Raw genomic sequence first — 24,097 nt, forward strand, 5'->3', positions numbered from 1 at the left:
GAATAAGAATAAAACGACCCTCAGACACACAATCACAATCCTGATTCACCCAGGCCACTCCCCATTATGCTGTAACCCAACCCACAATTCACCTAAATCCCACCCAATCTACCACAAGATCCACCCTCTTTTTGAAGCAAAAATCACACTTTAAAGTTTCATGTTGTTCCATGAGTTTCCCTGGATTAATAAGACACACCCCTTTCTGACTTGTTGGTGTGGGATTGTAACACAATAGGATGCTTGTGGGAGTAGATAAGGGAACGATTTTACCAATTCTGATTTTCTGAGTTTAATGTCCTTATATTTATAGGAGGTTTCCAGGCTCTATTCAGAGGTGTTGTAGAGGATCTACCATCACATTAGGCCCAATCAAAGGCCACAGACGGCTTTGTCTAATCCCTATTGCCTCTCTCTGTCTCTGCACTTCTAGGAGCACAAATGCATTTACAAAACGACAAAAATTTCAACTTTAATGAGTTCCAGGGCGGATATCAGTGCACCCAGTACTTATGTTTGTGTTTATTCCTATGTACATTTTACTCCAGATCTCCATCTTCCCATGCTGCAATACTGCCCTATTTCTGCATTCTAGTGCTGATCCTGACCTCCTGTTGCAAAGCTACAGTAACACACAGCAGGACATGGCACAAAGACATGAAATGTTCCTATCGCACTTTCAAAGGGACAGTGCACAGCTACTTTTATTCTTTTCATTTAAAAGGAAGAATTCTTGTTTGTTGTTATAAAACACGTTTTTCCTGAACTACCCTCCGACCTCTGTTAGGATTTCCACCAGGCCCCGTTACTAGAGGACCCAGCCCCATATCAGATACCTTGTTCCCCAGAGGATACAGTAATAGGGCTCATTTAGGCTTCAAGTACAGTGGGCAACGTGTGCTTTTTCCCCACAGTTGGTTGTGCGTAAAACAACATTCATGAAAAGGTAGTTGAGTCAAAATCCCTTTTCCTGCCTTCAGTTCCCAATTGGGTGCTGCTGCGCCTATTGATCTATGGCAGTGATCCCCAACCAGTGGCTCAGGGGCAACATGTTGCTCACCGACCCCTTGGGTGTTGCTTTCAGTGGCCTCAAAGCAGAGAGTTATTTTTGAATTCTGGGCTTGGAGGCAAGTTTTGGTTGAATAAAAACCAGGTGTACTTACAAACAGAGCCTCCTGTAGGCTGCCAGTCCACATAGGGGCTACTAAATAGCCAATTATAGCCCTTATTTGGCGCCCCAGGAACCATTTTCATGCTTGTGTTGCTCCCCAACACTCTTTCCATTTGAATGTTGCTCACAGGTATAAAAGGTTGGGGATCCCTGCTCTATGGGAACCCTAGAGCAACCTCCCCGTCCTGACCAGGCAGTAGCTACAGGGTTCCCTCAGCACCCTGTGTTAATAAGCGCTGAACACTTGCACCTAAAAAATAGTACGCACATGTCACTTACATACCAAACACTGGAAATGACTAGGGTCGCCACCTGTCCGGTTTTGACCCGGGTAGCCCGGCTTTCAGTAGGGCTGTTGGGGGTCAAACCTACCTGCCTGGTTTTCCCAAATTGGAAAACCATGCCAATTGTCGTGCCATAGCCTTGCCCCCCTAATAGTATGGCCCATCCCCGTGACATCACGTCCCTCCCCTGTAATGTCACACCCTGCCTCCCTGCCCGGGAAGGTGAGATGGCAACCCTAAAAATGACTCCAGACAGAATTAGAAAATATGTGGCATAACTGCGCCCAATTTGCTGCATTGTGGGGAAAAAAAACATGGCAATTGCTCTCAGAATTGCACTTTGCAGACTATACAGGGCTCCTGCCAGAAACCATTGGCTCAAATATTGTCCCTGTTTAGTCTGAAGCACCCCAGGCATAGGGGAGCTGCTTTTACATTGACAGCAACAGCAGTGTGACAACTGCAGCACTGTACAATGTGATTCATTTTCATATAATTAGACATCTATACATTTTATATGTTGTGGCTGTGACCTTAAGTGGGTGTGGTCAAAAGAGGCATGGCTAAAATGTAGGCGTGACCTAAATAAAACTTTGTGTAAAGGGCCCCAATATACAGAGGGCTTATCTGTGGACTTGTCATTGGTTTTACTAGCAGCTGCTCCACTAACAGCAGAACCAGGAAGCCAGTCAGGAAATTAGAAGGTGAAAGTGGATTCAATTTCTTGTTTAGTGCAAGAAAGAAACAGGAAACCATAGACAGTAAGATATATTAAATAAAAGGCAAAAAGTAGGTTCAGAACAAGCCATATACATTTAGCTCTTGTTAAAAAAAAATGAGGTTTACTTCCCATTTAAAAGAATATTATACAGATTTGTTTGAAAAACAATAAATCTTTTCATTTTGCATGTCTGTTTTTTCCACTAGGGATAACATAAAAACCCTGGCATCAGATTAAACCACTTGGTGAAGGAAGGGCTCTGCCACTGTGGCAGCTAGAGGGCGCTGTTTCACTACAGTCTGGGGTTGAAATACTGCTATGTCTGAGCTGCCAATCTGCCACTCATAGGGATAAATAAAAATATACATAGAAATTGGGCAGAAAAACCTACAGTGTACCCAAATTTAGATATAGGCCTATAAGTAGGATATTGCTGTTTGGCCTCCGATAGGTGAGTCTTGGTTGCCCTTACATTCACTACACTTGTGCAATTAGATATACAGAACAAGAGGTACAAAGAGGGTAAGAACAAAAGGGACTGGCAGAGATGAAAGGTATGTACATATAGATAGAATTCTTTTTTTTTGAAGATTTAGCCTTTTAGAGTGAAATAGACAGGGCCCTAAAGAATAATTTAAACTCCATTGAATTAAATATATGATAAGAGGGGAAATTACTATAAAGTGCTGCATAATTCAGGGTATGCAAACCAGCGATGCTAACGATTAGAGAAACACGGAGGAAAAATAAAATAAAAGTGTGGATGGAAGGAAAGGCAAAGGCTCCATAATGTCAGCCTGTCCTAACCATTTGGCCTATGTCATGGTCACTCCCTGTCTCCATATGGGAACAAAGAGAATAAATAGAAGCATAGAGTATAGTATGGAACAAAAGAGGAGAATAAAGAGGCTGAGTGGGGACAGAAATAAATAGCTTGGAAATTGGGCCTATGGTCTAAGGTTTGTGCCTCTGGTGGAAAGAAAGAAAGAAAGAAAGAAAGAAAGAAAGAAAGAAAGAAAGAAAGAAAGAAAGAAAGAAAGAAAGAAAGAAAGAAAGAAAGAAAGAAAGAAAGAAAAAGTAAGAAAGAAAGAAAAGATGAAGGGATAAAGATGGGTATAAAAAAGGGAGCCATATAGATAGGGATAGGCAACAGAGGGGCTAATAATCCCAATAGGAATATATGAACAGGTTAATGGACACATGACCCAGCACATACATATCTTAGACAGTTTAGAGACAACTTAAAACCATATCCCTATTATCTCTCAGCTTTCTTTATAACTGTGCAAATAAAAGTCTAGATAAATACAAGTACAAAACAAAATTTATTTTACATCCCATCGTTATGATGGAGGGAGCTAAATAATAATTTAGCATGCATATGTAGAGGTATTTTCCTTTATAAATACAATGTACAAAAATAAAGACAGCATATACTGTAGCCTTCAGGTGTCCAGCAGGTTTCCTATTAATGGTATTAACACAGAGTTGGGGGGGGGGGGGGGCTCCCAGTTGCTACTCTAACCCCCATTTACCCTGCCCAGGAACAAGTCGCACCCTGTAGCGTCAGTATGCGGCTAATACAGTCTGGTCTGCGGCTGATGGGGGCAATGCACTCTCCGTGGTGCTGAAGGGACAGTCTGATTGCCTGAGAGAGCGCCCCCCCCAGCATGTAGGTGGTAGCACAACACAATGATCAGATGGCTCCTCTAATACAGTTCATGGGGGGGCAATGATGTGCCCATGGCGCTGCCCCACACTGATCCCGGCTCAGTGGCCCTTGTTGTGGCTGCTCTCCTCTTCCTCTGATGTGCAGTCAGAAGAATGATGGTAAAAGCGCTTCTCCTCTCTGTGGCCTTCCTCCTCCTCCTCCTCTTCCCTGTCCTCCTCATCCTCCTCCTCTTCGCTGTCGCTATAGTCTCTGACCAGGCGGCTGTTGCCCTTGATGGGATCCCCCCTGGGGTGGAGATGGTAGGAATTCTTGTCTTCCTGCAGCTCCTCTGGGCACTTCTCCTCACAGCTGCCCTTGCCTGCCCTCTGCTGCTTCTCCGCATCCTGCACCGCTTGCTCCTTCGCTTTCTTACTCCTCTTCCACTTCATGCGTCTGTTCTGGAACCAGATCTTCACCTGATGGGGGAAAGGACACGAAATGGTTAATGAGAGCCATTGTAATAATAACCACTGGCTGCTGGAGTCAGTTGCCCCCCCCCCCCCTTCCCATTTGGAAAGATGTACAAGAGTAAGGCAAATAATTAAAAAAAAACAAAAAACATTAATGAAGACCAACTGCAAAGTTGCTAGGAATAGTACATTCTATAACATACTAAAAAGTAAACTTAAAGATGAACCATCCCTTTTAAGCATGTAATGGAGCTAACAGTCTGACCCACCCTGTGTCTGCGTCTAAAAGTCAGCATCAAAGGGGCAGAAGGAGATATAAGATCATTATTTGTTTCACATGGACCCACTGAAACTTGCCTATTATACAATATAATGTACCCCATTGTAAAATATAATTATATTAGAAGTCATCTTCAAGGTCCATGACCTGAGCCTTCACCTCTTGTCTTGCTATGGTCATGGAACCCTTCTGTAATATAAAATATTCGTATATTTTGCAACATAGGTTACACTATTCTCTCTCTTTCTCTCTCTATGTATATCTATATATATATATATATGCTTTGACAACGGTCTTAAAAAAGGACGAAATGTTGGTACACTAAATAAACTTTGTTTCACTTTATTTCAAGAATATATATATCTATTATAATTTGCGCAGTTTTATCTAAAATAAAACAACACATTCAGTTAGTGGATGGCGCAATGGGAGGTGGTGATTCATTTAAACGAAATGTTACTGTAAATCTCTGTTGCACCTAAATACAAGTGCCCAATAAAACCTGTCCCTGTAGGTGTTTGGTGCTGAAAATAAGAGGATGGCAGTCTATAGGGCAGACAGGGATCAGTCGCAAAGACTGCAGATCGCAGTTGCAGAGGTGGATAGTGTTTTATTTTGTGCGGGTTGGGTCACTTTACAAAACGAAACAAATTTTAATAGCAATTATTATCATTATCATCAAGTACCCATTTTCTTTTTTTACTTGTGCCATTATACAGATCAAACATAAAACGAATCTTCCCTTATTAATTGGGGAGTATGTGGGGCCACTGATTGGGATTCGTTTAATACATTATGGCTTTTGGCTGCGGAATGGCGCTTGGCAAAGCCCCGGACACAGAGGGAATTTATTTATTAGGGCGCAAAGCACCAGGGGCTGTAATTATTGACAATTAACCATCACCCTGAGTATTGTGGGACGGAGCTGTCAAGCCTGTATGCACCCAGGGAATTCAATTACAATACATGTCCTGTGTCTGTTAAAAAAAATAAACAACTATTTTTAGCATCAGAAAAAGGCGCAAAACCCATGTTAATTCATAAAGAATTAAGCAAATAAATAGATGAATAGAATAGCTCAATTATATAGACATAATGATGTGTTTGTGTATAGGCAAGCCTATGCCTAGTGTCTGAGTTGGCATTTACAATAATAAATGCAAATGCATAATATACAATATATGTGGCACATTTCGGGGCTGCCCAGCAGTGGCAGGGGTAAATATGGTGCCAGAGGTAGCTGGGAGTAGGGTGCCAGGGGTAGCAGGGAGTAGGGTGCCAGGGGTAGCAGGGAGTAGGGTGCCAGGGGTAGCAGGGAGTAGGGTGCCAGGGGTAGCAGGGAGTAGGATGCCAGGGGTAGCCGGGAGTAGGGTGCCAGGGGTAGCAGGGAGTAGGGTGCCAAGGGGTAGCGGGGAGTAGGGTGCCAGGGGTAGCGGGGAGTAGGGTGCCAGGGGTATCAGGGAGTAGGGTGCCAGGGGTAGCAGGGAGTAGGGTGCCAAGGGTAGCCGGGAGTAGGGTGCCAGGGGTAGCAGGGAGTAGGGTGCCAAGGGGTAGCGGGGAGTAGGGTGCCAGGGGTAGCAGGGAGTAGGGTGCCAGGGGTAGCAGGGAGTAGGGTGCCAGGGGTAGCCGAGTGTAGGGTGCCAGGGGTAGCAGGGAGTAGGGTGCCAGGGGTAGCCGGGAGTAGGGTGCCAGGGGTAGCCGAGAGTAGGGTGCCAGGGGTAGCCAGGAGTAGGGTGCCAGGGGTAGCCGAGTGTAGGGTGCCAGGGGCAGCCGGGAGTAGGGTGCCAGGGGTAGCATGGAGTAGGGTGCCAGGGGTAGCCAGGAGTAGGGTGCCAGGGGTAGCCGAGTGTAGGGTGCCAGGGGCAGCCGGGAGTAGGGTGCCAGGGGTAGCATGGAGTAGGGTGCTAGGGGTAAGCCAGGAATCCCAGATCATTAGAATCCTGGGTGCAGGCTGAGTGGCGTAGTTTGCTCACAATTATTCCATATTTCCACAGATCAGGGCAAAATGGGAATAGCACAGTACTGTGTGAGTACTCTGTTACCCTAGTACTGCCTGTGTGAGTACTCTGTTACCCTAGTACTGCCTATGTGAGTACCCTAATGCTGCCTGTGTGCCTATCCTATTACCCCAGTACCGTCTGTGTGAGTACCCTATTACCCTGATACTGCTTGTGTGAGTACCCTAGTACTGTCTGCCTGAGCACTGCTACATGACCAGTTTGATTTGCCCAATACCCCCTGTGTGAGTACCCTAGTATTGCCACTGGGGCTATTCCAGATTTACAGGTAGGAATACTTGTGCCACTGATGTACACTTCGCTATACCTGAGGCTGCTGCCCCTGCCATTACTGATTGGTTGTTGGCTCTGCAGCCACAGGGGCTGCCTATACAGGGGGAATACAGCTAACTGGCACTATCATAACTATGGCTCCGAATTATCCACAAAACATGGAGTGTCTGACTCAGGCCCTTAGGTGGCACTAATTTCACCTTTCATTTTGCCATTTACTACATCAGCCTGCCACCTGCCTAATGCCTCCTGTTCTGTATCCCTGCCCCCCCCCCCCCCCCCCCCATTGGCTGTATACCCGGCACCTCCGTTATATTCCTTCTAAATACCTATATCTGCTGTATTCCTGGCACCTATATCACATGACTCCATGTTACCTGTATCCAGGCTCCTCCTCTAGTAAGGTAATCAATTCAGTTTGTCCTAAACTTAGTGATCAGAAATACAATAGATCCCTGAAGGATAGTTTATATAGGGGCTTTATAAAGGGCTAGAATAATTAGAGACAGAAAATAAAATTGCAGGTGATGTAGGTGCCAGAATTACTATAGATACAGAGGACAAAAGTACACTTCATACAGGTGTTATAAATACTACAGATATAGAAGAACAGTTGATATCGGTGCCAGAAATGCTAGATATATAGATGACAAAAAGTACAGTTGATCCCTGGATTACTAATTACATTTGGTGTAAGAGCCAGAATGACTGCACAAATAGAGGACATAATTACAGTTATTATGGGGGCCAAAACTAAATGTACATTTAAAGGCCAGAATAGCACTTTAAACAGGTGTTAGCGCTGATGCCAGAATGAGAGGTTTAGTGCAGGGAGAGAGTCCTGTTTATATTGGGCTGGGACTGAGGAAAACCTCATTCTTTCAGTGAAGGAAAGTCTGTGTTGTCTGTAGAACTGGGAATCCATTATTCATATAAAACATATATATATGTAAGAACAGAACCAAGTTGACCAAGTGGTGAGAATGAGGTCGGGTGTTGAATATAATAAAGCGATTGTGGGCCAGAGAATCAAAGCTTTGCAGGGATGCCATAGGAAGGCAATATCCGATTTTAAGAGGTGCTTGTGATTGAAACCTCTCTGTGCCAATAGTGTTTGATGTGGGAGAGTGGGGGGGGGGGGGGCTGTTACAGGCGATTAAACGCCCAGAACTTTACCTGCGTCTCGGTGAGCATCAGGGAAGTGGCCACTTCAAAGCGCTTGGGCCTGGAGAGGTACTTGTTCAGCTTGAATTGGTGCTCCAGCTCCAGGAGCTGCTGGCTGGTAAAGGCTGTCCGGGGCCTTCTGCACTTTCCCAGTAGGTTGGATTGGGCCTGGGCTGGGGGGGGCAAAATAGCACAACATAAATATATACTCTCCCCTCCATACACACAATAACAGTAATGATATTAATAGATCGTTTACTCCATCTCTCTCTCTATATATATATATCCATTAATAAACCCTTCTATTTATATAACAGGTTCTTTATTATGGCTGGGTATTCACCGGACCCCAAACACAGTTTATTTGCATTGCTATATACGTTTCAAGGTCAACTAAACCCACTCTGGGGGGACAGACCATGGAAAATCACTACGGAATCAGTATGGCAACAATTTACAAACAAATCAGTGTTTCTGCCTTTTGCCCTTTGCTACTTTTTTATTTTGCCCCTCAGTGTTCTCCATTTTCCCCTGGGTCCGTCTGGCTTATAACTATATAAATATCTATATTCCATATACAGTTTCATAGTGTATAGAATTTCCTTACAATTCGTGCATAGCTATGAGAGCATTACAGCTTAACCAGCGATCAAATATACACGGAATATGGAATTAAATGTGTCGCCATGACTTGCGACCTCGCTGCGACTGATCGCTAATTGAGACAATCACTCGCCGGAACCTCTCTCATTGCAATTAAGCAGAGGAAAGGAAAGAAAGTGGAGTCTTTGGTTTGCTAATCAGCAGGAGATAAGGCTTGTTACACTCATTTCATCCTCTCTAATAAGCTCCTTATCAGGTAAACACCGTGTTTATTCAGGAGTGTGAGCTTTGCCTTTAATTCGGCCATTTAAACCCTTCTATCTGATTGATCAATCAGCACAAAGCAAGCCAGAGATTTACCCGACCCTACACACCTATTGTGGGCTGTTTATATGCAAAACCACAAGGTATATTTACCAAAGGTACAATAAATATATATTGTAAACCTATATTAAAGGGGAACTCAACGGCAAACTTTTTTTTTTTTTGCAACTTTCAGATATACATTTATTACAAATGTTCCATAATTGGTTAAAGTCGTAGCACTGCTGGTTCTGACTCATGGAATTAAGCGAAAGCAGCTGATAAACACATTTTTTATATATTATTTTAGGACGCAAAACCAGAGAACAAAAGGGGTTAATTTATTACTATAATAACTATCATATCTATACATTAACTGACAATATAAGTTGGAAATTTGGTTCGAAGGATATTTTCTTTCTTTGTGCGAATAATTGATTTTTGGGTGGCGTTACTTTTAAACTAAATAATGTAAGTAGGGTAAAATAAATGCAATAATAATAATAATAATACACGATCAAATTAATGACTAATTAGCACTACGACACATGATATTAACGACGCAAAAAAAAAAAGCGAAAACTTCTTTATTTCGCAAGGAGAACCGACGGCGATTTCGTTCTACAAACGCAGCAGTTGTTGCCAATACAGAAATGAGTCTAATTAAATGAAATAAACTTGGGGGGGGGGTTGTCTATATAGAGAGGAATCTCCCCTCCCCAGAGGGCAATAGTCACAACATTGGGGACTGGTTTACTAAATCCAGCTAAACGATTATTTCGATCGCGTTTCCCAGGCCTGTGTATAAGGGCCCTGCAGACTCTGCCTTGCTTTGCTCTCCGTGTAGCACACATGTTACCCTGCCTCCATAAAAAAGCCATGTTTAATAAAAGACTACAAGCATTTCACAGCTCTGTTTGATCGCTACACCTTTTATACATTACATCCTTTATTAATGTCATAAAAAGCCCCACACCGAATCCCAGGCACGAAAAAAAAGACGTCTACAGCCCAAGTGCAAAGGAAATTGGAGGAGACCTTCGTCTCTGGAAGTGTTACCCATTCAATGGCTGGACACAAATGTGAAAAATAGATGTAATTTTGTCCAGGCTTTTCTGCAAATCGCTTTATCTGCAGTAGGGGAAGGGGTAATATTATGGCAGAGATGGGGGGTCTCAGCTTGGGTTTGTGATTGCTGGGACTCTATGGCTGTGTTTATACACATTGGGATGCATGGGCAGGCTATGGAAAGGCAGAATCTCTCACCTGTCTGACATTTCCCAGCACAAATATCAGCCCCACTGACAGGCTGACTAATGCCCAGCTTCCCCCCCAGCCCCCTGTTACATGCAAGGCAACAAGCAGCCTCTTGTTTAGCCCTGAATCTCCCATGTGTATAGCACTACAGTGACAGATAAGGCATGCTGGTGTGACACACCACTACACTAATATACACACATTATATATAATAATATATATAATAACTAGCTTGCTATTGGTAAAACAAAGGGACCTATAGGAAAATTGTTCTATTATTCCTGTACTGTTTTATTATAGGGAGAGTCCCCATAATAAAACAGTAGAGGAATAATACAACAATACGAACGTTCATTTAGCGATCGACTTAGTGCTGTCCAATGAGACCTTTATGTAATTGCAGTTTTAAATAAGCAATTTATTTATTAATACATAATATATATTTAATGCGTATTATTCGAATTATTTCTATACATTTATTATAGGTGTCTGTATTCGGTATGGCTTTATTAATAAAAAAAAAAAAAAAACAACGGTGGAATTCGTATCTACTTTCTGTTGTGAAATAAACACAATTTGTACCTACAAATATTGCTACATGGTTATATAGATATGTTATTAAACCAGACGGTTATAACGGTGCCATAATGTAATATTTGTACAGTATAGACAGGTAAGATGAGTTTATACGTACTTATTATATTATTTGTTCTTTGCATCTTAATAGCAATGTGTACGGGTAATTCATTTATACGCTTCTAATTATACCGATTTGTGTGTGTGTGTGTGTATGTGTGTGTATGTGTATGTATGTGTGTGTATGTGTGTGTATGTGCAGATAGAGAGGGGCTGTATTTGGTTTCACAAGATTTAATTCAAATAAGAGCAAAAAGTAATATATTTGGCGGTTATAAACGGATTATATGCAGCAAAACGGGATGTCATTATTTTAATACCGTCAAAATATTACTCCAGTCTAAACTGGGTTTAATTGGGTGAAATAAAAAGTATTTTTCTTATAGTGATGTGTTAATGAAGTATCCATGTAAATGATATATATCTGTAATAAATATAATTGTTGCCAATATAATTGATACACACAAGTATTTCTATTCTGCTTAGAAACAAAGCTGTGAATGTTAGGTACAAGGTGTAGTGTATAGTATATACAGTGTGTATATGTGTATATAGGATTGTATACTGGTGTGTAGTTAATAAAGGAGATGAGCGCTTTGCTCTCAGACACACAGAGCTACTAGTAGCAGCTACTTGTCGTGGCTACTAAAATAGACAATGCTGATCATTTACTGATAATTGTCTCTAGGTGTGTTTTAGCAGAGGCAATTCTCAGTATTGTTTATGGCAGGGGATTTTCTGGAGTTTAGTAGCCGTGAAAAAGTAGCTGCTACTAGTAGCCCTGTGTGTAAATGGCAGAGCGTTAGTTTGATGTTTATTTTAGGCTATGGGAGTAGTAATGGGAGGCAGCAGGGTGCAATTCCCTAGGGTAACCCGGGTAAGGGGATGGGGTACTTACAGTTAAAGTCTGCCATTTTGGGCAGCATCATGCCAGCTGTGGAGGCTCTGAGCCACTGGTCCAGTTGGAAGGTGCCGGCGCTGATCTTGATAGGGTCCACTGGGTGGTGGGCATGGTGGGCACCCTGCATCTGGGGGTAGGGGTAGGAGAGAGCAGGGTGCTGCCCAGCAGCCAGGGCCGCCGCTGCCGAGTAGCTGTACATTGGGTGCCCATAGAGGGCCTGGGGGGGGATCCCAGGGGCAGCTTGTGGGTGCAAAGCCATCATGTTAATGGGGTGCTGGTGGCTGCTGAGGAAGCCCGGTTTGGGGACCAGTCCGCAAGTCCTTGGGGGGGAGGGGGTGTCAGTCCTCAGGCTGTCAGTGTGCTCGGACGGGGGGCTCCCGGAGTTGGAGAGGGAGGAGGAGGACAGCGAGGTGACCAGAGCCAATGGGGACGTTTGAGACTTGGGGGGGTCTATTGCCAGGAGAGCATCAATCCGGAAATTCTTGGACTTCTCCATGAGTTGTGCGGGCCCTCCGGCCGTGTGCCTCCTGCTGGGTGTGGAGCCAAGTGGCTGAATCCTCTCAGCGGGACTGGGACTCTCCGGCCGGCGGGGCAGTAGGGCTCCTGTGCCTGGCTGTAACCCCCCGGGCAGCTCTGCCCTCTCTCTGCCCGTTTGGTGCTGTGGCCCCTGGGGGAATGGGAGCCGGTGCCGGGGGTCAGAGCTGAGGCTGCGTTTGTCCCGGGAGAAGCAGGTAAAGAGCAGCGCCGGGTATCGGGCAGGGACTCCGGCCAGCACTGTCACTCACTCCGGCTGCAGCCCCACTGCTCTCACTTCAAGGCCCGTCCTGCCCGCCTATTGGCCGCTCCAACCGCCCTCCCGGATTGGTACATTTGTCTCTTGAGGGCGGATTCTATTGGCCCCTTCTTAGACCTGTCAATGAATGGGACGGTCCAACAGCTGTGCGGCTCCACTGAACCTCATCTAGCGCTTGGGCTGGGATCCACTGGCACACACCATAGGCACACACTGGCACACACCATTGGCACACACCATAGGGCACACACTGGCACACACCATTGGCACACACCATAGGGCACACACTGGCACACACTGGCACACACCATAGGGCACACACTGGCACACACCATAGGGCACACACCATAGGCACACACCATAGGCACACACTGGCACACACCATAAGGCACACACTGGCACACACTGGCACACACCATAGGGCACACACCATAGGCACACACTGGCACACACCATAGGGCACACACTGGCACACACCATAGGCACACACTGGCACACACCATAGGGCACACACTGGCACACACCATAGGCACACACCATAGGGCACACACTGGCACACACCATAGGGCACACACTGGCACACACCATAGGGCACACACTGGCACACACTGGCACACACCATAGGGCACACACTGGCACACACCATAGGGCACACACCATAGGCACACACCATAGGCACACACTGGCACACACCATAGGGCACACACTGGCACACACCATAGGGCACACACCATAGGCACACACTGGCACACACCATAGGCACACACTGGCACACACCATAGGCACACACTGGCACACACCATAGGCACACACTGGCACACACCATAGGGCACACACTGGCACACACCATAGGCACACACTGGCACACACCATAGGCACACACCATAGGGCACACACTGGCACACACCATAGGCACACACTGGCACACACCATAGGGCACACACTGGCACACACCATAGGCACACACTGGTACACACCATAGGCACACACTGGCACACACCATAGGCACACACTGGCACACACCATAGGCACACACTGGCACACACCATAGGCACACACTGGCACACACCATAGGGCACACACTGGCACACACCATAGGCACACACTGGCACACACCATAGGCACACACTGGCACACACCATAGGGCACACACTGGCACACACCATAGGCACACACTGGCACACACCATAGGCACACACCATAGGCACACACCATAGGGCACACACTGACACACACCATAGGCACACACTGGCACACACCATAGGCACACACTGGCACACACCATAGGGCACCCACTGGCACACACCATAGGGCACACACTGGCACACACCATAGGGCACACACTGGCACACACCATAGGGCACCCACTGGCACACACCATAGGGCACACACTGGCACACACCATAGGGCACACACTGGCACACACCATAGGGCACACACTGGCACACACCATAGGGCACATACTGGCACACACCATAGGGCACACACTGGCACACACCATATAGGGCACATACTGGCACACACCTTAGGGCACACACTGGCACACACCATAGGGCACACACTGGCACACACCATAGGGCACACACCATAGGGCACACACTGGCACACACCATAGGGCACACACTGGCACACACCATAGGGCACATACTGGCACACACCTTAGGGCACACACCATAGGGCACACACTGGCACACACCATAGGGCACACACCTTAGGGTACACACTGGCACACACCATAGGGCACACACCATAGGGCACACACCAGCACACACCATAGGGCACACAAGCTTAGGGCACACACTGGCACACACCTTAGGGCACACACTGGCACACACCATAGGACACACACTGGCACACACCATAGGGCACACACCTTAGGGTACACACTGGCACACACCATAGGGCACACACCATAGGGCACACACCAGCACACACCATAGGGCACACAAGCTTAGGGCACACACTGGCACACAAACTTAGGGCATACACTGGCACACAGCCTTAGGGCACACACTGGCACACACCATAGGGCACACACTGGCAAACACCATAGGGCACACAAGCTTAGGGCACACACTGGCACACAAACTTAGGGCACACAAGCTTAAGACACACACTGGCACACAACCATAGGGCACACAACCTTAGGACACATATTGCCACACAACCATAGGGCACACAACCTTAGGGCACACACTAGCACACAACCATAGGGTACACAACCTTAGGGCACACACTGGCACACAACCATAGGGTACACACCATAGGGCACACAACCTTAGGGCACACACTAGCACACAACCATAGGGCACACAACCATAGGGCACACAACCTTAGGGCACACACTGGCACACAACCATAGGGTACACACCATAGGGCACACACCATAGGACACACAAACATAGGGCACACACTGGCACACAGCCTCGCCAGTTGCCCCATTAAACACATTGGCATGAATACATGGCACAGACACACACTGGTCTATATAAGCCTGTATAAGCGCTATATAACTCTTACCCACTGACTGATACCGGTATAATAAATCATTAACACTGCCAGCCCCCTGAGTATTGACTGGGCAGGAATCCTGGTTACACTGTAACTGAGCTAATCAGCCTGGGACCCGCCAGCTGTTTCTGCCTGGGAATACTGAGAGCTGTAGTTCAGGAGCAGCTGGCCAACTACTGTTATTATTACACACACTCACACTAATCTGATTTATTTCGTAACCAAGATTGCCTCCCAACCATCATTTTTCTTATTTGAGGTTATAAATGCCAGTGAGTGGAAAAGCACCAGCTTAACCAGCTGGGAATGGGAATCACTAACAGCACATTACTGGCACTGCCCCACTATCTGCCCCAGGCACCAACACATTAGCATTAATAATATTATCTATCTATCTATCATCTATCTATCTATCATCTATCTATCTATCATCTATCTATCTATCTATCTATCTATCTATCTATCATCTATCTATCTATCTATCTATCTATCGATCTATCTATCTATCTATCTATCTATCTATCTATTTATCTATCTATCTATCTATCATCTATCTATCTATCTATCTATCATTTATCTATCATCTATCATCTATCATCTATCTATCATCTATCATCACCTATCATTATATCTATCTATCTATCTATCTATCTATCTATCTATCTATCTATCTACTGAATTAGGAGCAGAGTGTGTGTGAAAAATTCGACCTTTCTTATAGGATGTAAATGGGATTTTTTGGAGCTCTTTGGGATTCGTTCCCAGAATTCCTTGTGTTTATTTATACTTTATGGAATGACACAATAATATTATTGGGGATTTTTTCCATGTAATCCGCTATAGACAATAATCTGATGTCTTCTAATTCCCTGAATACAAATTGATAAAATATGGATGTAGATAGACAGAGAAATAGTAGATAGATGGATGGATGGATAGATAGATTGATAATTAGATAGATAGATTGATAATTAGATAGATGATATATAGATATTTTATGAAGAGAGATAAACATATGAATGAACAGATTGACATAAATTAAAGTTATAGGCTGAAGGGCAAAGAGAGCTAATTTACCGTTTAATATACAAGATAAATGGATAGCCAAGTAACCTACAGCTAATAGAAACAGATATAGAGGTGAGTATATGCCTGGAATAAAGTGGAGTAACCAACCCAGGTGTTTGTTCAGCTTGAGGACTCAGTGCTGCCCCCTAGCAGGTGAATATTTAAGCAGCTTTACGCTGAGGGTCTTTGTAACCTCCAGAAAAGCCACCGCTTTATATGGGAGTTAAATAAATTATATAAAATAAAGGGATCGGGGCTTTCAAGGCTGGAGTTATACAAAATCAAGAAGTTGCTCTGCGCCCATAGAAGGGTGCTTGGCCCAACTCAATGCGAGTAATGTGTGAGCCCTAGGATTTACCCCTATATATACAGTTAAGGGCTCGTTTATTCTCAATAAATGGATTTACATCGCGTTCGAACGTTTATGCCATCCCCATCGGATTCGGGTCTGTCCTTGGCATGGATATATAGAATAAATACTCTATAAATGCAGTATGAAGCGTTTGTAACAGTCCAAGAATGGTTTATAGGTTAAAACTTTAAGTAGTATATGTGCTTAATGCCTCACTGCCCAGGGATTCTGCAGCCCCCAGCGGGCACCCTGCTGCCTGGAGAGGCTAGTGATGGGCTCTGCTGGGAAACAACTGTTATCCCCTTGTCTTATCTGAGATTACATGTAATAAGTGCTTTGTAATGTTACTCACACAGCGGGATCCTTGTTATAAAGGGAAATGGGTTTATCTATACTCTATCTACTCTTCCAGATTATCATTCTGGCACATTTGTGTTTGTCTCTTTTGTATTTATGTGTGTATTTTGCATATATATTTGAGTATTTTGTATATGTGTGTGTATTTTGTATATGTATGTGTGTATTTTGTATATATATTTGAGTATTTTGTATGTATGTGTGTGAATTTTGTATATCTGTGTGTATTTTGTATATGTATGTGTGTATTTTGTACGTATGTGTGTGTATTTTGTATATGTGTGTGTATTTTGTATATATATTTGAGTATTTTGTATGTATGTGTTTGTATTTTGTATATGTGTGTGTGTATTTTGTATATGTGTGTGTGTGTGTATTTTGTATGTATGTGTGAGTATTTTGTATATATGTGTGTGTGTGTATTTTGTATGTATGTGTGAGTATTTTGTATATATGTGTGTGTGTGTATTTTGTATGTATGTGTGTGTATTTTGTATATATTTGAGTATATTGTATATATGTGTGTGAGTATTTTGTATGTATATGTGTGTGTAGAAGCCTGTGTTAGTGAGTGCATGTCCGGGTAAGCATGTTTATTGTTTGTATCTACGTATATTTGTTGTAATAAGTGCATATGCCTGTGTGTGTGTATTTATTTGTGCCTGTTTGTGTGGGGTCCTGTGTGTTGTGATGTCTGTGTGTATTTGCTTATGTCGTTCACTTATATCTAGATATTTCTGAGTACTTGTAGGTCTGCTTGTCAGATTGTCTGTACTTATATATGTCCAGGTGTGTGTATATTTATTTATAGTGTGTGTGCGGCATATAATAACCTGTTGAAGTGCAATTACACAAGGTAAAAATGCTAATTTTCACACAATAAGTGTTCTAGTAACACAGGTGTATGCCTAGAACGACAGGATATAGTAGAATAATATAATAGCAAGCGTTGAGTATACTATACAGCAAAGTACATAGCGCAATGCAAATAGTCTTAGCGCTAGTAACTCTCACTAGTCAGTCGTGTATATTATCGGCCTGAGTGCAAGCTCCTTAGGCTAGTCATTTGCGTCCCAGCGCCTGTAATTATCTTAGACATATAGTATAGGATAATGTCGATTTCTGTATCTAGAATAATTCTGCTTTTAATTCTAATGGTACAGGATGTAACAATATTCGTATTATTAATATTACGAGCACAAGAGGCATTGCTGTACTGTGTATCCAGCAGGCAGTGGCATGTACACTGCACATAGCGTTATAGCTTTAGTGCCATGGCAACCCAGGCCAACAAATCTGCCCCAAACTAGGCACAGGCAACTCAGCATCTCCCCAGTCTGGGGGCCCCTCTCTGCTGTCAGGGGGCGAATGGATTATACAGGATTAGCAGGTATTTCTGCAGGAATGACTTATGGTATAACATACTGTAATACACCTCATACCCGAAGCATATATATATATATACAGCATAGTACATAGCGCAATGCAAATAGTCTTTAATATCTTCTACTATATATATATATATATAGATAGATATAGAAATAAATGCTATATAGATAACAGAAACAAAGCGACAGCTATAATAGCAACAAAATGATACATAACTAAATACATGTATAGAAAATATAGATACAGATAGATAAATACGTTTTAGTAAAATGGAGAAAACGAGGTTAGGGAAATATCTATATCTATATAACAAACATATGGATATATTGATGACAGATTCATTTAAATGTAAATATCCATATTAGATTTCTTTTTAATTTTTCATGTCATTTACTTTTAACTCATTTACTTACTTCTTTTATTAATGACACATAATTTATTACTGTTACAACAATAAGACCCAGGCCGAAGGTGAGCAGTTATGGCAATTAAATGGTGAGTTCCGCTGTGAAAAAAAAAAAGAAAATGAAAAAACAATATTTTATAAAACAGCAAATACAGCAACGACATGTCTCTACAGTTTATTCACAGACGCGTATTCGAAGTAGTCGAAATATATATATACATGTTTAGATATATTTTGTATATACAAATATATAGAGAGATTTAGATATACGGGTAATTAATTTAGCATTTGTTTTTTGACTATGAAAACATTTGAAACTAGAAATACATTTATTTTTCGATATAATACAAAGTCGACTGATGTCTGTAGGCGCATTTCTGCCTGTACAAGCTGATATCAAAATAAATGATCAGTAAATGGGAATAAATTCTTACTGGCCAAAGTGCTGGGGAGTTTGCGACCAAGGAGAATATAGAATATAATAGGGAAAGAGGCAGAGCTTACAATATCCATGACAGATTTCATTATGTATATGGCTAGTGCTATTGTGACATTGCTTTACACAGGCTGGGAGTGTGTGTGGCCTCATCTCCAGCGATCAGCGGATTGGATTGTGCCGGGATGCTAATGGTCCCTTTAATATATTAATTTCCCTAAGTAATATTGCATGAGTGTGGGCCCTGTGTAAATCAGAGCACATTTGTCAGCTCTATGGGTTAGGGTATGAGCTATAGTTTATGGGGCAGTGACACCTCCACGTTACTTATTGGTCCATAATAAAAAGTTCATTGGGAAAATCAGCTGTGACTTCATTTATTTGTGGGATTGATTCTTCTGATCAATGTGGGAGACATGGAATTAGCCCTGGAAGGACCTGCATCCATCAGCCAAGGATACAAGATGGGGCTGCAGGGTTTTTTTTTTATTAGTGTGTTGACATTGAGTTGTAATTCAATTACAGGACAAAAGGCTGGAAACCAAGGGGCCCAAACACGTGATTAGAAGGAGCAGGAGGAACCGCCCCCCCCCTCTCTGGCAATGGGGGGGGGGGCAATACAGTTGGACTGAAAACTCTTTATTATTATGGGAGAGATTCTATGTCTGATTGCGTATTTACGCTTAGAAGCTGTGAAGATGTTACTGAAGCACATTGTAGCTGCAACATTATTGTAACACACCTGGATTATCTGTAGGCACAACACGTCCATAGGGTGGCGCTGTGATCGGGGTATTACCTACAGGGCAACAGCGCTTATATCATAAAGGAATGGTCCGACCTGTAACCCAACAAGAGCAGGAGGGCTGCAGCTGAAGGACAGATACAATTATTACTGTCTGTGGTCTCTCTCTGTCTCTCAGCCTCCTTCTGTCTGACTTGCTCGTCCCATTCTGGTTTTTTCTCTCCCTCAGTTTAAATCCCCCATTTCTCTTTCGCCTCCTCTTCTCTCTTTCCTTTTCTGACTGTTTTCTCTTCACCTTTCTCACTCACGTCCAACTGTCTTTTCCCCCAGGGTCTCTCTCATCCCTCTCTTACTTATTGCTCTTCTCTTTCTACTCTTTGGGTGAAGAAAGACGGGATTTTTAAAAATCGCAGCGAATCGCAGCAACTAATGTCCGCACTTTCCTATCCTCCTTTCTGTCTCCTTTTTATACTCTCTCATAACCCTGACTAGCTCTTTCTACTTATCACATACTTCTGCTCTCACCTCTGTAAATAGAAAAGAGTAATAGAGTGACAGTCTGACAGACGATAGATAGATAAATGATACAGATAGATAGATAATAGATAGATAGATAGATAGATGATGATGATAGATAGATACATAGATAGATAGATGATAGACAGATAGATATCAGATAGATTCGATGACAGATAGATAGATGATAGATAGATAGATAGATAGATAGATGATAGATAGATAGATGATAGATAGATAGATAGATAGATGATAGATAGATTATAGACAGATAGATAGATGATAGATAGATAGATAGATGATAGATAGATAGATGATAGATTGCTAGATAGATAGATTATAGACAGATAGATAGATGATAGATAGATAGATATAGATAGATAGAAAAGTGGATATAGTAACAAAGAATGCTATATAGATAGATCTGTACATACATATAGCTGAATATATATATATACTGTATATGTATAGTCACTGGTTATATATAATGTAATATATTGTGGGAGGGAGAGATCTATTATCCGTGGGGTTAGAGAAGTGTAAAGCGTTAAATAATAAATAATGAAGTCGGTTACTAAGATATTTTTTCATTAATGTGACGCAGTTATCGTACTTATAATATAAAAATCAAGGAAAAATAATGGGCCATTAGCGTAATTAAGGTTAATGTGTTACTTAAATGCTGAGAAGGAAAAACACTAATATTTTATTAGGGACCCAGGTTTGCAAAACACAGGGATAAGGTGAAATACACAACAACTTATATTTCAAAAAAGGGCATTTTTATGTAGTTATAGTTGGTCTTTTGTGCACTATCACAGATTTCTCTATTTAATTAGCTTTGGTCTGTCGGTTCATAAAGCTCCATCATCTATCTATCAATCTATCTATCGTCTATCTATCTATCTATCTATCTATCTATCTATCATCTATCTGTTTATCATCTATATATATATATATATATATATATATATATATATATATATATATATATATATATATCATCATCATCAGATTTCTCTATTTAATTAGCTTTGGTCTGTCAGTTCATATAGCTCTATATCTATCTATCTATCTATCTATCTATCTATCTATCATCTATCTATCTATCTATCTATCTATCTATCTATCTATCTATGTATCTATCTATCTATCTATCTATCTATCTATCATCTATCTATCCATCTATTATCTATCTATCTATCTATCTATCATTTATCTATCTATCATCTATCTATCTATCTATCTATCTATCTATCTATCTATCTATCTATCTGTCTATCTATCTGTCTATTATCTATTAATCTATCTGTCTATTATCTATCTATCTATCTATCTATCTATCTATCTATATATATCTATCTATCTATCTATTATCTCTCTCTCTCTCTCTGGGTTAGGTTCCTAAATGAAAGCAGATCGCTATGCATCGCTGATAGAGTACATTGGATACAGAGCGACCCATATATAGATCTCACACGATCCTTTGCATTGTATGTATATAATTGGAATTATTATTATTAGTTTATGGGCAGAGGATGAGATGACAGATGTACAAAGTGCCACCTACAAAGCTAATAGTGGGGCCCAGCAGTGATTAATGAGAGGAGGGTCGGTTCTGGGGTAGCACTAGCGCTGTAAGAGCCCGGCTGGGGGCTAATAACGCCTGTCCGTGTCACTTTATTGATATGGCCATTAACCCTTGGTGGACTGGGAAAAAAAGACGTTACCTAAGGGGTTAAGAATTAAAAAAACGCTTCTCGTCGGACTGGCTCCTTTATTACAGCTCAGGAGTGAGAATGTCTCCCCTCAGTATCCCCCCCCAACATCCCAGCCAATTGCGCTGAGTGACTGGCAGCCCCGCTGGCTGCTCGGCCCATATGCTGCGGGCTTGTCGGGAAGATGAATGGAGCTGCGGGCTGGGCACTGGGGGCTGTTTATTGCCCACCCCTGGGTTCATCTGACTAATGAACTCGTTAAAGTGCCCTGTTTGACCCTGAGCAGCTCCGGTCTCTTTGGGGAAATCGCACTGAAAGGCCCCGCAGCCCCCCCTCCCATGTCTTTATTAGCAGGGAAATGATAACTATTATCCAGTGTCAGTCCCACCCCACCCACCCATTTGTGCTGAGACCCCAGTCCTAAACCTGCGGCTGTTGCTTAGACACTTTCTGCCATATATTGTAGCAATGGGAAAGAGAACTTTCTAAAAGACCCACTTAAAGGACAACTATACCCCTGAGCACTGTAGGGCAGACAAACAGCTCATATGTAAAACCCTGCTTCATCTAAATAAACCATTTTCATATAAATATGCTTTTTTAGTAGTATGTGCCATTGGGTAATCCTAAATAGGAAACTGCCATTTTAAGTACTAAGGGCCGCCCCCCTGGGATCATAGGATTCACAGTGCACACAAACAAGCCAAGGCACACATACATGCTAGGCCCCATCAGCCAATGAATGGGCAGAGTTCTGCCTTTTGCTCCACTATGAAGAAGACTGTTTCCAAAGGACAAGTGAATATATATTTGGGGAACACAGGAAGTTACATCACATTGAAAATGATAGGGGGAGCCAGTTATACATTGTTATTGGGTAATGAAACCATAACAAGTGCATTGGCTGAAATCTTACCTAGGACTGTACTATTGGGCTGTCCATTATGCAGAGGATACAGTAACCCTTACTTTAAAGGGGAACATAACCCAATGTTACAATTTGTAACATCAATGTTTTAGTCCCTCCTCCCCTGACAGGATTTCAAATGATGCAGAAAATTAGAATTATTAGCATAACTACTGGAGGCAGGGGAGCCTCGTTGTTAGGGCACCTGAGCCCTACCAACAAGACTTGACTGACAATCTGTGGGTTCTGGCAAATGCCAGAGGGGCTGCTGTAAGGTGCCACAGACACTCACTATTTATTGGGCTGGTGGGGGCTGTTTGGGCCTCTGTGTACTTGAAATGCCAGTGCCTATTTTGACTCCCAGTCTGGACGTGCCTACCACCACATGTGCCACCCAGGCCTGTGGGGCTATAGTTACATTACTGAGTTGGACATACTCCCCAGCACAACTCATATCCCATGATAAGGAAGATATTTTAGTGGATAATCCAGCAGAATGGAGACTTCCACACCCAGGACAGAAGAGAAGCTTATCTTTGGTTTGTTGTATTTGTCAGTAGCCTGTCTGTTTCAGTACAGGTTTGGCAGATCCTACGGGGAAGTGTTAATGGGGGGGCCCTATGATTTTCCTGTGGGTCCCAGTAACCTATAGTTAGACCAATAATAATAGATAATATCCTATTATCATCAGAAGGCTACATAATGGCTACAAGCAGAACCAATGCTACATAATGAGACGGCAGAATACTATTTAAACCTGGAAGCAACTTCATTGACGGAGGCCACAATTCACTCATCAGAACATTTCTGCTCATTGATGAAGGCAAATGAAGAAGTATTGAGAGCAAGGCAGGTTTCTCTAAAAGATGTGTGACCTCCAAAGTCCTCCGCTTCCATTCATATTCAGCTTTATCAATATTTGGAGAATGATATGAAAGATTTAGACGTCCATAAATTCACTTGAAGAAAACCTTTTGCCCATTTATTAAACTTCCACTTGTGCCACGACATGCAATGAATCAGGCCCTGTGACGCTGCCATCTTGTCACCGGGGCTAACGGATGGGCAGGCAGCACCGGGCTGCACTTTTCCTAATTCCAGAAGTCAGGTTCTGCTCTCTGTTCTATTTAACGCTCTCCCTATTGGCCTTCTCTGATCCACCAGTGG

The 24,097-nt window shown here is 42.9% G+C and overlaps 1 protein-coding gene across 1 annotated transcript; it reads right to left on the reverse strand.

The window, feature by feature from the left end:
• Nucleotides 1–3,482: 3,482 nt before the first annotated feature.
• mnx1 (motor neuron and pancreas homeobox 1) lies at nucleotides 3,483–12,752 on the reverse strand. Its single transcript, XM_002935179.5, has 3 exons — nucleotides 11,730–12,752; nucleotides 8,045–8,205; nucleotides 3,483–4,303 (listed from the first exon to the last, which is right to left on the reverse strand). Exons 1-3 carry the CDS (start codon nucleotides 12,226–12,228, stop codon nucleotides 3,947–3,949), a joined length of 1,017 nt encoding a protein of 338 aa, XP_002935225.2. The 5' UTR covers nucleotides 12,229–12,752; the 3' UTR covers nucleotides 3,483–3,946.
• Between the last annotated feature and the right edge of the window lie 11,345 nt (nucleotides 12,753–24,097).

This window comes from Xenopus tropicalis, chromosome 6, assembly GCF_000004195.4.
Source record: "Xenopus tropicalis strain Nigerian chromosome 6, UCB_Xtro_10.0, whole genome shotgun sequence".
Classification (NCBI taxonomy): domain Eukaryota; kingdom Metazoa; phylum Chordata; class Amphibia; order Anura; family Pipidae; genus Xenopus; species Xenopus tropicalis.